Source organism: Homalodisca vitripennis, chromosome 8 (genome assembly GCF_021130785.1).
Source record: "Homalodisca vitripennis isolate AUS2020 chromosome 8, UT_GWSS_2.1, whole genome shotgun sequence".
NCBI classification, from domain to species: domain Eukaryota; kingdom Metazoa; phylum Arthropoda; class Insecta; order Hemiptera; family Cicadellidae; genus Homalodisca; species Homalodisca vitripennis.
In genome coordinates, this window is record NC_060214.1 from 7,871,101 (window position 1) to 7,883,699 (window position 12,599).

At 32.9% G+C, this 12,599-nt stretch overlaps 1 protein-coding gene across 5 annotated transcripts in view; it reads right to left on the minus strand.

Annotated features, from left to right (window-relative positions):
* Positions 1–310: 310 nt before the first annotated feature.
* Positions 311–12,599, minus strand: part of LOC124367240 — a 78,606-nt gene continuing 66,317 nt past the window's right edge. For all 5 annotated transcript variants that reach the window (XM_046823925.1, XM_046823923.1, XM_046823924.1 and 2 more), the window contains 6 exons: positions 10,403–10,598; positions 9,917–10,115; positions 8,562–8,680; positions 4,242–4,387; positions 2,794–2,919; positions 311–821 (listed from right to left, as the gene is read on the minus strand). In XM_046823925.1, coding sequence (XP_046679881.1) covers positions 4,268–4,387; positions 8,562–8,680; positions 9,917–10,115; positions 10,403–10,598 — 634 coding nt within the window. In that variant the 3' untranslated portion in view covers positions 311–821; positions 2,794–2,919; positions 4,242–4,267. The remainder of the gene's footprint in view (positions 822–2,793; positions 2,920–4,241; positions 4,388–8,561; positions 8,681–9,916; positions 10,116–10,402; positions 10,599–12,599) is intronic.

Here is a 12,599-nt window from a genome sequence, read left to right on the forward strand (position 1 = left end):
AGAGTATTATTAGTCAAATGTACCTTTATAAAAACATTATGTTGAAGATATTCCCTGATTTGATTACGTTTTTAAATAACAAATTTAAAAACAGTACGTATTAAAAAAACGTAATTAAATTCGATACAATGCTGAATTACAACTACGACTTCATTAATGAGTACAAATTCTTATAATAAGAGTATTTTTAGTTGAAGTACCTTTATAAAAACATTATGTTGGTAAGATATTCCCTGATTTGATTACGTTTTCAATAACGAATTTTAAAACTGTACGTATTAAAAACGTAATACTAATATTATCATGTTGGTATCCTCTTAAAAACAAACTAAAACTCATCTCCTTTATTGCTAGTCACCTTACTAACTAACCAATAAGCAGTCTTACACAAGCACGTTGCTGTGCTTAACAGAGAACAATATATACATATAAATAATTAGTTATATAAAAATTCTATTAACACCTAAACATCTGAATATTAACAGTTGACTAGTAACTAAACGAGTTAGTTTCAACAGAAAGATAGGTCTCGGGTTGTAGTGGAAAGTATTGTACAACCGAGAGACGGTAACGGTGTGGTGGACCCGGAGGTCCTGCGTCAACGCGAGCCCGGGTAATAGTACATGACAGCGGATGCGGGCATCTGCCACTTGGACGCTCGGAGCTCGATCAGCTGCAACAGGGTGCTCTTGATCGGGCCCGCCGACGCTGGCGTCATGAACACGTCCCTTATGTTGAAAAAACACTTGACTCATCATTTTCGGTAGGTCGTGTTCCAAATCTTTACCGATCGACGTGAGGATGAAGAATATAGCCTCGATCTGAAAATTAAATTAGTGTTAGTATTCGTTTAGTGGAGTACTATCCTGTATCCGTTTGATCACACTTTATTTATTAGAATGATAATGCATCATAATGTAATCCATCAAGTCCTAGGAATATTGGAGTGTGTTCGATTTGTGTAGAGTCGAACATTTTGGCAATATAAGTTTTTTTTCATTCTTACTGCCACTTTATAATGCTCAATGTTTTGTAGCTTTCATCAGCTGTTAGTTATTCGTAAACAAATACGTTATAGTTGTTAGTTATTCATAAACAAATACGTTATAGCTGTTAGTTATTCATAAACAAATACGTTATAGTTGTTAGTTATTCATAAACAAATACGTTATAGCTGTTAGTTATTCATAAACTAATACGTTATAGCTGTTAGTTATTCATAAACAAATACGTTATAGTTGTTAGTTATTCATAAACAAATACGTTACAGCTGTTAGTTTATTCATAAACAAATACGTTATAGCTGTTAGTTATTCATAAACAAATACATTATAGCTGTTAGTTATTCATAAACAAATACATTATAGCTGTTAGTTATTCATAAACAAATACATTATAGCTGTTAGTTATTCATAAACAAATACGTTATAACTGTTATTCATAAACAAATATGTTATAGCTGTTAGTTATTCATAAACAAATACGTTATAACTGTTATTCATAAACAAATATGTTATAGCTGTTAGTTATTCGTAAAGAAATATGTCATGACATCATGTCAGATGTGAGTTTTTAATCAAGTTTAATATCTTTATAAAGATAAAAATCTTCATTCATCAGTCTTTAGTGAGAGAAACAGTGACAAAGACAAAATATTTGATGATTGTTAAACTATTCTTGATTCAACATTTATTGATTCTAGAATGCTGCGACTACTATGTTGTGAAAAATACTCGGGCAAAAGAGATTTTATTACTGCACTATAAATCTGAACTCCAAAAAGTTATCAGATTAAGATACATTGGAATTTCGATACTCAATTTACAAATTGAATTAAACCTAAAAGTACCATAAAGGAGTTTAAAAACTCAAACTGTAATGCTTTAAACTATTAAATAACAACTAAAAATTATAAACAAATCATACTAATAATTAACATTTTATATATTTGTATTATATACAGGGTGTCTCACGAGTAACCTCACAAACTTCTCAGGTGGTTTCCTCTCATTAAAAAGGTTCATATAAACATATGTCTGAAAGTGCTTTGTTAGTGAACGTCTAGCGAAATATTTCACCCATTTTCTAAGAAAGGATGGAAATAAAGCGAAACCGATGATTTTATAGTGTGAAGATAGTTGTTAAATTTATTGGATATTGTGTAAAATGAACTAAAAAATTGAATAAAATACATCCCAGACCTGTTAGACCACCCATATCTGAGATATCAGATAACATTTGCAAATTTTGGTGTCTAAAGACTTGCTTTGTTTAGATTTAAAGTACATTAAATGGGTAATAAACACACAAACTTTTTAACCAAAACTTGTAGATAATTTAATTCCGAAGAGAATAATGTAAAATAGGCTAATAGTAAACAAAAACAAACTTTAATTAAATCAACCCACATGAAAAATAAGACAGAAAATGCAAAATCTGTTTATGAAATGAACGATCTTTGTAAAAACAAAAGGTTTTAATAGCTGATCTTTTATTCAAAATTAAGGGGAAACTACCTGAAAAGTTTGTTGGGTTACTCGTGGGACACCCTGTATATAATATTAAAATAGAGTGGTTATAAAACAAAAAAAATTTGTATTTATGCATATTAAGACGTTTTCAAATGGTAATAAGAAATTACATATACTATATGAATATATTTACATTCACTTCTGTTGCCATTGGCTATTAAAATCAAATAATGCAAGGTATGGATTCTAAAGGCAGCTGGAACGAGGACTGTTAAAGTCCAGTTCTAGATGTCCTTGGTTTCCACGACAAATATTGTCTTACCTCTATTTTAGAGAGAGGTTTGGCTTGCAGACAGTCAATGAAACATTTTGAGAGTAGAGTCAACAACATAATTTGTGGCGGTACACCATCATACTGAGTTTTTAATTGGAGTTGGCTCCTTTTCAGCTGTAAAAGAACATGTCATATTCGTATAACTTTCAAGGCCAAGTAAAACTATAAACTAGGTGTCAATGAAATCGCAATAGACAAAATCAGAAATGTATACAAGGTTGTCAGTAATTTTATATCTTCGCACTGGTGTTATTCTTCGTCATCTGGGCGGTGGCCTCCTTCCAAATAGTTCCCATTTGATTGAACCACACCGTCCCACGTGCTTCCACATCTTAAAAGCAATCCTCGAATGTAGATTTTGGAATTGCCTTCAGATTGCGCGTCACATACTTCAGATCACTTCAATGTCGTTAAACTGCTTTCCTAAGAACGCCATTTTCAATTTTTGGAACATCCAAAAAGTCACAGGGAGCTATTTTGGGACTGAATGGAGGCTGTAATAATCTTCTTAAGGACATTTTCATCATCACTGACCATTTTCAAGTTGTTCAGAGTGATTTCACCCTAAAGTTTTTTACTGCTCAGTTGTGAGCAATTTCAGAATGAATTTTGCACACAAGCGAGTCATTTGTAAAATCATATTCAAAATTTCAGTAGTTTTTGGTATTCCGAGATCATTTTCTAGTTCATGAACTATCAATCGACGATCACATTCAATCGCAGGTAACACAGGCTCAATGTTTTCCGGTGCTGTTGTAAGTAAAACACAAAAAAAACACGTGAGAAATAAACACATGTGCACGACCCAAGGTGTTCAGACAGAAATTATGACTTTCAGGTAGTTTATTACACTCATACCCGCAGAGGCTGCTCAGGCATGAAGGTATAAATGCATGTCGAATACTTTTCTGACAGACCTTGTATTCATATCTAAGAGAAATATATTTGTACAGTACAGAATTTTTGGACTCCTATCGCATGGCAATGATAATGTTGTTATGAAATTCAATAAAAATATTAAGTGTCAGTGTTTTAGTACAACTTTTGGTTCATTACTGCAACCGATCTTGAACGTGAATATAAATTATATTTACTCCATTTGTAATTTTCATATATACTAGCTTATTCACAATATCCTTTACTTGTGTTGCACATGGAAATATATTTACAGAACAAATCTGTGTGTGTGATAATAAAATTCCGTTTAAAACCACTACACATAATTTGCAATATTTTGAGACTGAATACAATACAACAAATTAAATGTCTTAACTATTAATACAACAAACTTTTGAATAATTTTTAATATTCAGAGATAAACTCAATGAAGTCTAATGATGCTGTATACAACCTCTCATACAACATATAAACTGAACGTTTCACTCTCCAAACTCCTCTCACCCACTCTCCTGTTATGAATGTGGAGGGATACTTACTTGTACATACATTTCGTTCAGGAAAGTCATGTACTGCCGGTACACCGACTTCCAGTAGCTGTAGAACGCAACACCTTGTCTCTCTCCTGATATGAGAGCTGACACGTGTTTAACAGCGATTCTAAGAAAGTTTCTTTCTTCTCATTCTGTAACAAATTGATAACACATATCCTGTTATTAATGTGATTTTATAAAAATGTTTAGCGTAATCATAATTTTCAGTAAAACATTACGAGTAGTAACATTAATCCTCGAGGCATGTTGGTTAATTTGTATTATTCTATGATGATAATGAAGTTGGACTTTTCTTTGAGTGAGCTGTGTAACGATGTTGGTAAGAGAAATGAGGAGGAAAAAGATTCAGACCTCTCATTGCTTAGCTTATTTGGTATTCCGTACAGCCAATGGTAACGATTATACATAAATTATCTGATTGAACAGGAATAAAACTCAAATTTTGGAAATTATACATTGTGTCAAGCCTACATTAAAAACTTTAATATTACAAACCATATAACACAGTACTGTAATAAAGAGATTTAAGTGTAGGAGACAGTTATGAGCTGATTTTCGTGAATGAAATTACTAAGTAGAACTAAAACATCATGTAGTGCAAATTCCACCATCACAAGGAATTTGGTTTCTCAAAGATTGAACAACATCTTTGTCAAGTCATTAAATGTTGACTGCCTAATGTTTGCGGATGATGTCAAGGTCTTCCGTGCTATTAGGGACCCTTCTGACACTGAGACACTGCAGATGAACATATGCTTAATTAAGAACTGGTGCATCACTAACGCTATAAGCATAAATGCCGCCAAATGTTCACTGGTTTCTTTCACTCGCCCAACCTCTCGTGGTGGCTCAATGGAACTGTTCTATCTCGAGATAGTACAATCGTCTGTGATCTGGGTGTCGTCTTCTCTGCAGATCTTAGCCCTGATAAGCATATTGACTTCATCTGCGGCAAAGCCCTGCGAATGCTCAACTTCATACTAAGAGCTTCAAGGAGTGGTCTTGGCATTGTGGCGTTGAATATCCTATATAAGTCCTTGGTAAGGAGTATACTTGAATACTGTTCTGTTGTCTGGTTTCCTTATCAACACAATCACATTGAACGTCTAGACAGGATCCAGCGACGCTTCGTCCGAGCTGTCGGTGTTAGGCTGGGTCATAACTATCTTGATGTACCCATTGATCTAGTTGAGGCCTCTCTTGGACTTCTCCCTCTGTCTACTAGAAGGCAACAAGCTGATGCTCTTTTCCTATGGGGAGTTCTTCGTGGCACGGTCGATTGTTCTGACCTACTCTGTCGCATTGATCTACATGCTTCAAGATTGACCCGCTCATGCAACCTGTTTTTTGGTCGGTCGCACCCCACCAACTACATCATGCACGGTCCTCTTCCACGATTACATCGACTGGGCAACCAGCTGTGTCGCCAGTTCGACTTCTTTGATGACAGCCAATCTGCGATCAGAGGAATCTTCCAGAGTCAGGTTCCCTGGTGAATGTTTGTTTTTTGTTATTGTTCTATTATTGTTATTATTCTTTTATTATATACTAGCAAAATTTTGTATTCATACTAGTATTAATTGTTGCTAATTTGCTATTTATCATTATTGTATTCACATTAGCATTTATTCTTGTTAATTATTTGCTATATCTTTGTTGTTTTTGATATTATTATTGTTGTTTTTTTTTAAATATTATTATTATTGTTGTTTCTTTTTTCAATATTACTATTATATTGTTATTGATATTGTCTTTATCGATGCGTAAACTCTGTCTTTGATCATGTACTGAGATAATATATTGTGGCAAATCTAAATGTAGCAAAAACTTGTATTCAAATCAACATAATTTTGTGTTCTGCTGCCATAATATTGTATTAGTTTTAAACGTTGATGTTGTCTTAGATTATGATCACTTTTTTTTGTGTCAGCCTTAGTTGTAGTTATCTGTAAAATGGAGTTCTCCGTATATAAATAAATAAATAAACATTAGGTCAGTAAAGACCAAATTTTTATAATTGATACTAATAATTGATAAACAGTTTTGTGTGCAGTGGCAATGTCTTTTTTCCTTATTTCTTGGGGTAAGGTTAGATTAATTCTTTGTTAAAAATGTAGACAATAGTGCATTGTTGATGTAATATCTGGTCACTCAAATAGCATTAGATAATGATCGTACTGACAGCACTTTTTCCTCTGCCTGACTCATATGTCGCTGTCTGCTTTGCTCAAAATAATAGCAGTTAAAATTACTCCTGTTTCTATTTAACTGACCCTCTAACAATAAATTGAACTTTAAGAAGTAATTAATAATTATTTTAACCATTTTGGTGTCAACATCCAGATAACCATTATCAAAATCCTGTGTTTTCCCGGACGTTTTGAAAAAATATGTTCGAAATGTCTGAATGTTAAGGTTTATTTTATATCTATCCAACATAAAAAATATCCAACATACGTGAATATTGTGTTAAACATGTCATATAACACATACATAGCTGATCTATTACAATAGGTGATAACTAAAATGACCAGTCGTAAAGTATATGTGAAAAGGTAAACATGCTTCTTTTGGAGAAACACTAAAAGTTTTCAATGAAGGAGGAGGAGCTCTTCTTATTGGAAATATCAATTTTCTATTATTTTATCAATTTTTAATTATTGGAGAATTGTGAGTTTTCTTTTATAAAATAATAGAAAACTAAAAGTTTTGTTTTATTGGAGATAAATTGGTACAAACAGGTAGTGAGTTTTTATGTTATTGGTTTTTTTACATGTGGGATTTGTTTGGAGTGTCTTTAAGGGCACTTTTTAAAAATTTAAAAAAATAAAGACATGATTTTTTAAATTTTTGTTTATTTTTCTCAATGTTTAAGCGTTTTTAGTACAGAAAATATTCATATAAAACTTTTTTAAGGAACGATTTGTTAAAGTAATTAATTGTGCGTTTGTGGAATATGAATGAAAAGTGACTCAATAAAAGATTGTCTCAAGGTTAGAACGGAAAATGCATCAAATAATATATTAGTGATCTGTGATTTTTCTGAAGGATAATGATCACTGTTGACTTTAATCACTAACTTTATTAGCCATTGAGCTATCATTTGCATGAAAAAGCTTCTTCAACTATTAAAATTATATACAAAAAGACTAAAAATACATATTTACTAAGTATTTAGTAAATAATTTTTATTTTAATTCTAATTAATACTAATATCTAATCTTTCTTATACTAACCTGTAAAAATACAGATTAAAAAATTATTTAGATATTTTTTGTTTAAATTTGTTTTTGACAATGGAAGGATTGTGAAGGAAACAGGATTTTCCGGATATTTGCCATCGTTCAGTAGTACAAAAAAAATCAGTAGCACTACGTTTCGAGATCTGCAATCTGATCTCTTCTTCAGGTAAATAAATAACTAACCTAACACATAATTACTAGGTTAAAGTTCGGGTTAAACTAAGTTCAACAGGCTAATTGTGTAAAACTTTCCTAACTCTACTTGTTGAGTCAGCTTAGCTGGTTCAGGAAGCTTATTAAAGAATCTTATAGAATTCTATGTAAGAATCAGGACTGATTTTGAAAGTTTACATTGAGATTCATTAAAATGTTTTTTGAGCTAGTTTTGTGACTGCATATCTTTTTAGATATAAAACTATCCATATGTAATTTTGTAAAATTAAAAACTGTTTAATGCATACATTTTCCTTGAACAGAGCTCTATAGTAATTCACAATGGCTGCCCCTGCTAAAATACCTTCTGCCTTATTTTGTTTTACAAGGCAGAATTTCTAATACATGAGCGGAATGTCCCGATAAAATTATTCCATATGTTAAAAAAGACCAAAATTAATAGTTCTTAAATACTTGGCTTGAATTAGGGGTTCAATTTTATAAAATACATAAAAAACTGTTGATAGTTCAACATTTACTTCGTTCACATGTGGAGTTCAGGTTAATTTTGTATCCAGATGAATCCATAAAAATTTACTGAAAATGTCATTTTCCTTATTACTAAGTTTCAAAATAATCTACTTTGTTTTATTAGTGTTTAATTATTTATTTACAGATTAAAAAGTTAATTCATTTACATGAAACCAAATTTGTGCTGCTTCTCAGCTTCTAAAAGTTTTACTTTTAAGACCAGCTGGATTGCTGTCAGATATTACGAGAGTAGTATCAGCATGGTACAGAAAATCTTCGTTGAACATTCTTCAGAACCTGCGATGGAAATCATTCAAGCTCAAAGTTAAATATGTTTATTAATGATATATTCCTGCAGTAAAGTACGTTTAACACTTACTTCAATGATACTAATACAAATTTTCGCAGCACATTCAGCGTAGCGTCTATCACTCGTCGCTCGCTCAACAATCAGCTTGGCGAGCGTCATCAATGAGCGAGCCGACATCTCGTTGGGGTCTACAAACAAAAAATAAATATTTTTCAGTAATATTTACCTAAAGAAATCTCTTTATCTATGCACAGCAATATTAGATATCTTAAACTAGTACTGTATATACATATTTGGTATCAGTTGGAAGTTGTTATACTCAGAATTTGTCATCAAAGTACATTTACAGACCTGTAATATTAAATGTTTTATTTTTCCGCCTGAGCATATTTAATTTGTCTATACAGTAAATAAACATACTGTTAACAAAGTGCCGCATAAGCTTGATAACTCCCAAATGATTACAGGTTTACTCCATGATTACTCCACCTATAAATCTACTTTTTGAAGTAACTACCATTTTTTGTCATGCCAGGGGGATGGCCCGCAAGGAGTCAGAAATAAATCTTAAACGAGAGCATAGGCCATTAAATTAAAGCTCTTTATTAATAGAGTACAATGCCGCAAATCTGACCTCAAAAGGTTCATTCTTTAAAAAATTACGGTGGTTCAAAGTTTGAAACATTTACAACATTTGAAACATTAGGTCCTGTTCAAGATGGTTTAATATTCTTGCTTTGGCAAAAGTTGTGAAAGTTAAACTTAGTAAATGAAAACTGGACTTAAGAAATAGTTTTAAAGGTAGTTAGTGACTCTTCAGATCCAGCGGAAGATGGTCTACAAAGGGATAAAAAAATTACATAAACTTTGCTCAAGATGTACCATATTTTAAAAAGGGTTATACTTTGAACATCTGCCATTTCATACCAGATTAACCTTTTTAAGTGCTCTTTGCTGTAATCATCTCTGCTAAACAACCCCTTTCTCGTCGTTCTTTAATTTAAGAGCAGAGTTTTAGTAAAATGACCTTGATGTTTTTCTCTATAAGAATAGTGTTAATGCAGTTTATACCCTTATTTTTTATCAAAGCCTTTTGGGAGATGTCTCATTTTAAACATATAATTAATATGCACCTAAACGCTTTTAATTTTTGTACACTATATACTTTTGAAATATAAAAACGATGAAAATAACAAAGATTGGGATAATTTTCTAAATAATCCACAAAATATATACACATAATTTTATGACAAAGAATATGAGTGTAAAATTGCATAAGGCTTAACATTATTGTTATGAAGAAAATCTCACGGTTATTTTACTATAGCCGGTTCTCAAGCAAAATAAATGTGCTAAAAACTATTTTGATCAACAACTGTATGCAATGTTATATTCATAATTTTACTTCTGATCAAGTGACATACCCTTGATGGCCTGTTGAATGTCTTGTTGGACCTCGGCGGAGAAGCTACCGAGGTCTGAGTAGTTACCCATGATAGGCGAAGTCCTCAGAGTGTCTGTGGCACTGAGGCTCTTAGACCTCTTCAAGCTGGAGCCGGAGGGCTTGTGTGGTGCATGAACAGCCATGACAGTCTCCTGGAAGTGGACTGCTCGGGGCTGCATCTGGAACAGTTACGGAATGAAAAAAATATACATTGTTATGAGGCCCCCATAAGAAAGGTATACTTCTGGCTGGTTTCTAACTTCTACGAGTTGAATAACTTCTACTGGTTCTAACTTCTCGTAGTTGAATCTACACTGGGTACAGCAAAAACCGATGTGTCTGACTAACCCTGTAGATGTCCTGGAGCGGCATATCACTTAATGGAAATGTAGAGATGTTGGGATGGAAAGGTGGATCTACATCAACATCAACACTGCGGACCAACAACTCTACACCTACAACTGACCTGCTGGACGGTGTTGGGGACCACAGCAGCTGGCTGGGGCTGCACGGCATGTAGCACATTCCCACTGGACTTGGACATTTGCAAGGGATTCATCATCGGTGGTGCCGCCTTACCCTGATGCATCATGGGAGCTTTCCCACCATATCCTTGATGACCCATCATACCATATCCGTTCATCATCATGTTTGAAGTGGATCTGAAAATTTCCAAAATTCATATACCCAAAATATTTCACTTATAATGGAAAATGAAGATACAATAAGAGAATAATGTATAAAGTATTATTATCTTATTGAGTGTTGTAACCAATGGCATAACTAGGACTTGGCTGGTATAGAGGGAAGTGGTGGTATGAAACTGACTGAAGAGCACACCACACCAGAGGTTATAGAATAAATATACATTTAAATCAATCCTATTGGCCCAATTCCAAGTATTCAACTGCTACAGGTATGTTACAAACAAGTGGTGTTGCTATTACACCTATATTTAAAAAAATGATTTTGGCGGGAGTTTTATCCCCATCATCCCCTCTCCCCTAAGTTACCCCTGTGGTCTTAATGTGCAGAATAAATTTTATTACATTATTTAAATTTATAATTTTTTATGACAGCCCTGGTATAAATACTACTAGCATCATTATTTCAAAATAGAATTGAAAATCCATTGTTGGTACCTACTCTCATCTTCAGATTTTGGATGCTTTTTGTGCAAGTAAAACAAATAATTTGGCACTGATCTAATTCAGCTGATAAGAAAATATAAATCCCATACCTTCACAATTCTCACTTAAATTTTGAAAATTTAAACTGCAAAATGTCATTTGCAGGCACTTTAAAAATTATTTTTCTATGGAGAAATTTCAAATAACCATAATAATTTGAAATGTTCAAATACTTCTAAATATAATTTTTTATAAATTATTAAGTAATTTTAATTAATTTTTGACTTTAGTGCAATAAATTTTGGCAAACTTTAGTGACAGTTGTTAAATTGTATATTGTGGAGAACAGATTTGTAAATTAATATAACACTTGTTCTTTATTAATGTAAACAACGATTTGTTTAAAAATGTAGCAGACGAATTTAATAACTTCTTTGTGAATGTAGGCGAAATATTAGCAAACAACATTAACCCTAGCGGCGACCCAGTTGTGACTGACGAGGAACTACCGACAGAACAGTTGTTTCACACTGCATACTGTTACAGAGGAACACATCTTACGTCATGTATCCGGTCTGCGGGGAGGGTCTGCCCCCGGTTGCGATGGCATTTCAGCTGAAGTTCTTAAATTTAATTTAAATATTCTTTGCAAACCTTTACTACACTTAATCAATTTGAGCATTAGTTCTGGTACTTTCCCCAAATATTTTTAAAATAGCTAAAGTTATACCGATTCATAAAGCCGACGAATATACCGATAAAAGTAATTTCCGACCGATATCTCTGCTAAGTGTTTTGTCTAAAATATTGGAAAAAAATAATAAAAGAAACAGCTGGTCGAATATCTCTTTACTCATGATATTATGTCGAAGAATCAGTATGGATTTCCGGTCAGACAAGAACATTTCAAATGCTCTATTCGATGTCTGCAGAGAAATAAATCAAGCAATAGCAGGTCAAGAGGCGTCTAATGTTAATTTTTTTAGATCTAAAAAGGCATTTGATTCTGTAAACAGGAATAAGCTCTTAGATAAGCTTAAGGCTGTGGGTGTTCGGGGGCGGCGCTCTTTCGTGGTTCCAGTCCTCCTACCTCACAGATAGGCGACAGATAACAACGATCTGTGGTGTCAACAGCGATCAAATGCCCATTAATTACGGAGTGATCCAAGGAAGCACACTTGGGCCCATTTTATTTCTATTATATATCAATAATATATCTAAGTTGAATATAACAAGTAAATTAGTTCTTTTTTTGCCGATGACACTCTTATTTTAACGCGGGGAAAGACCTGGAATGAAGTACGCTTAAATGCTCTAAATGATTTTGGCAATAGTGAAAACATGGCTCGATCAAAATATTTTAACACTAAACATTTCAAAAACTAAATTTATGCCAATTTCGTTGTCTACACAATCAGATTATGTACTCTCTGGACTTGACCATTCACTCTTGTGGAAATTACACAAACACTAATTGTAACTGTGGAAATTATACAGCGTGTTTAGCAGTTACAAATTATCTGGGAATTATAT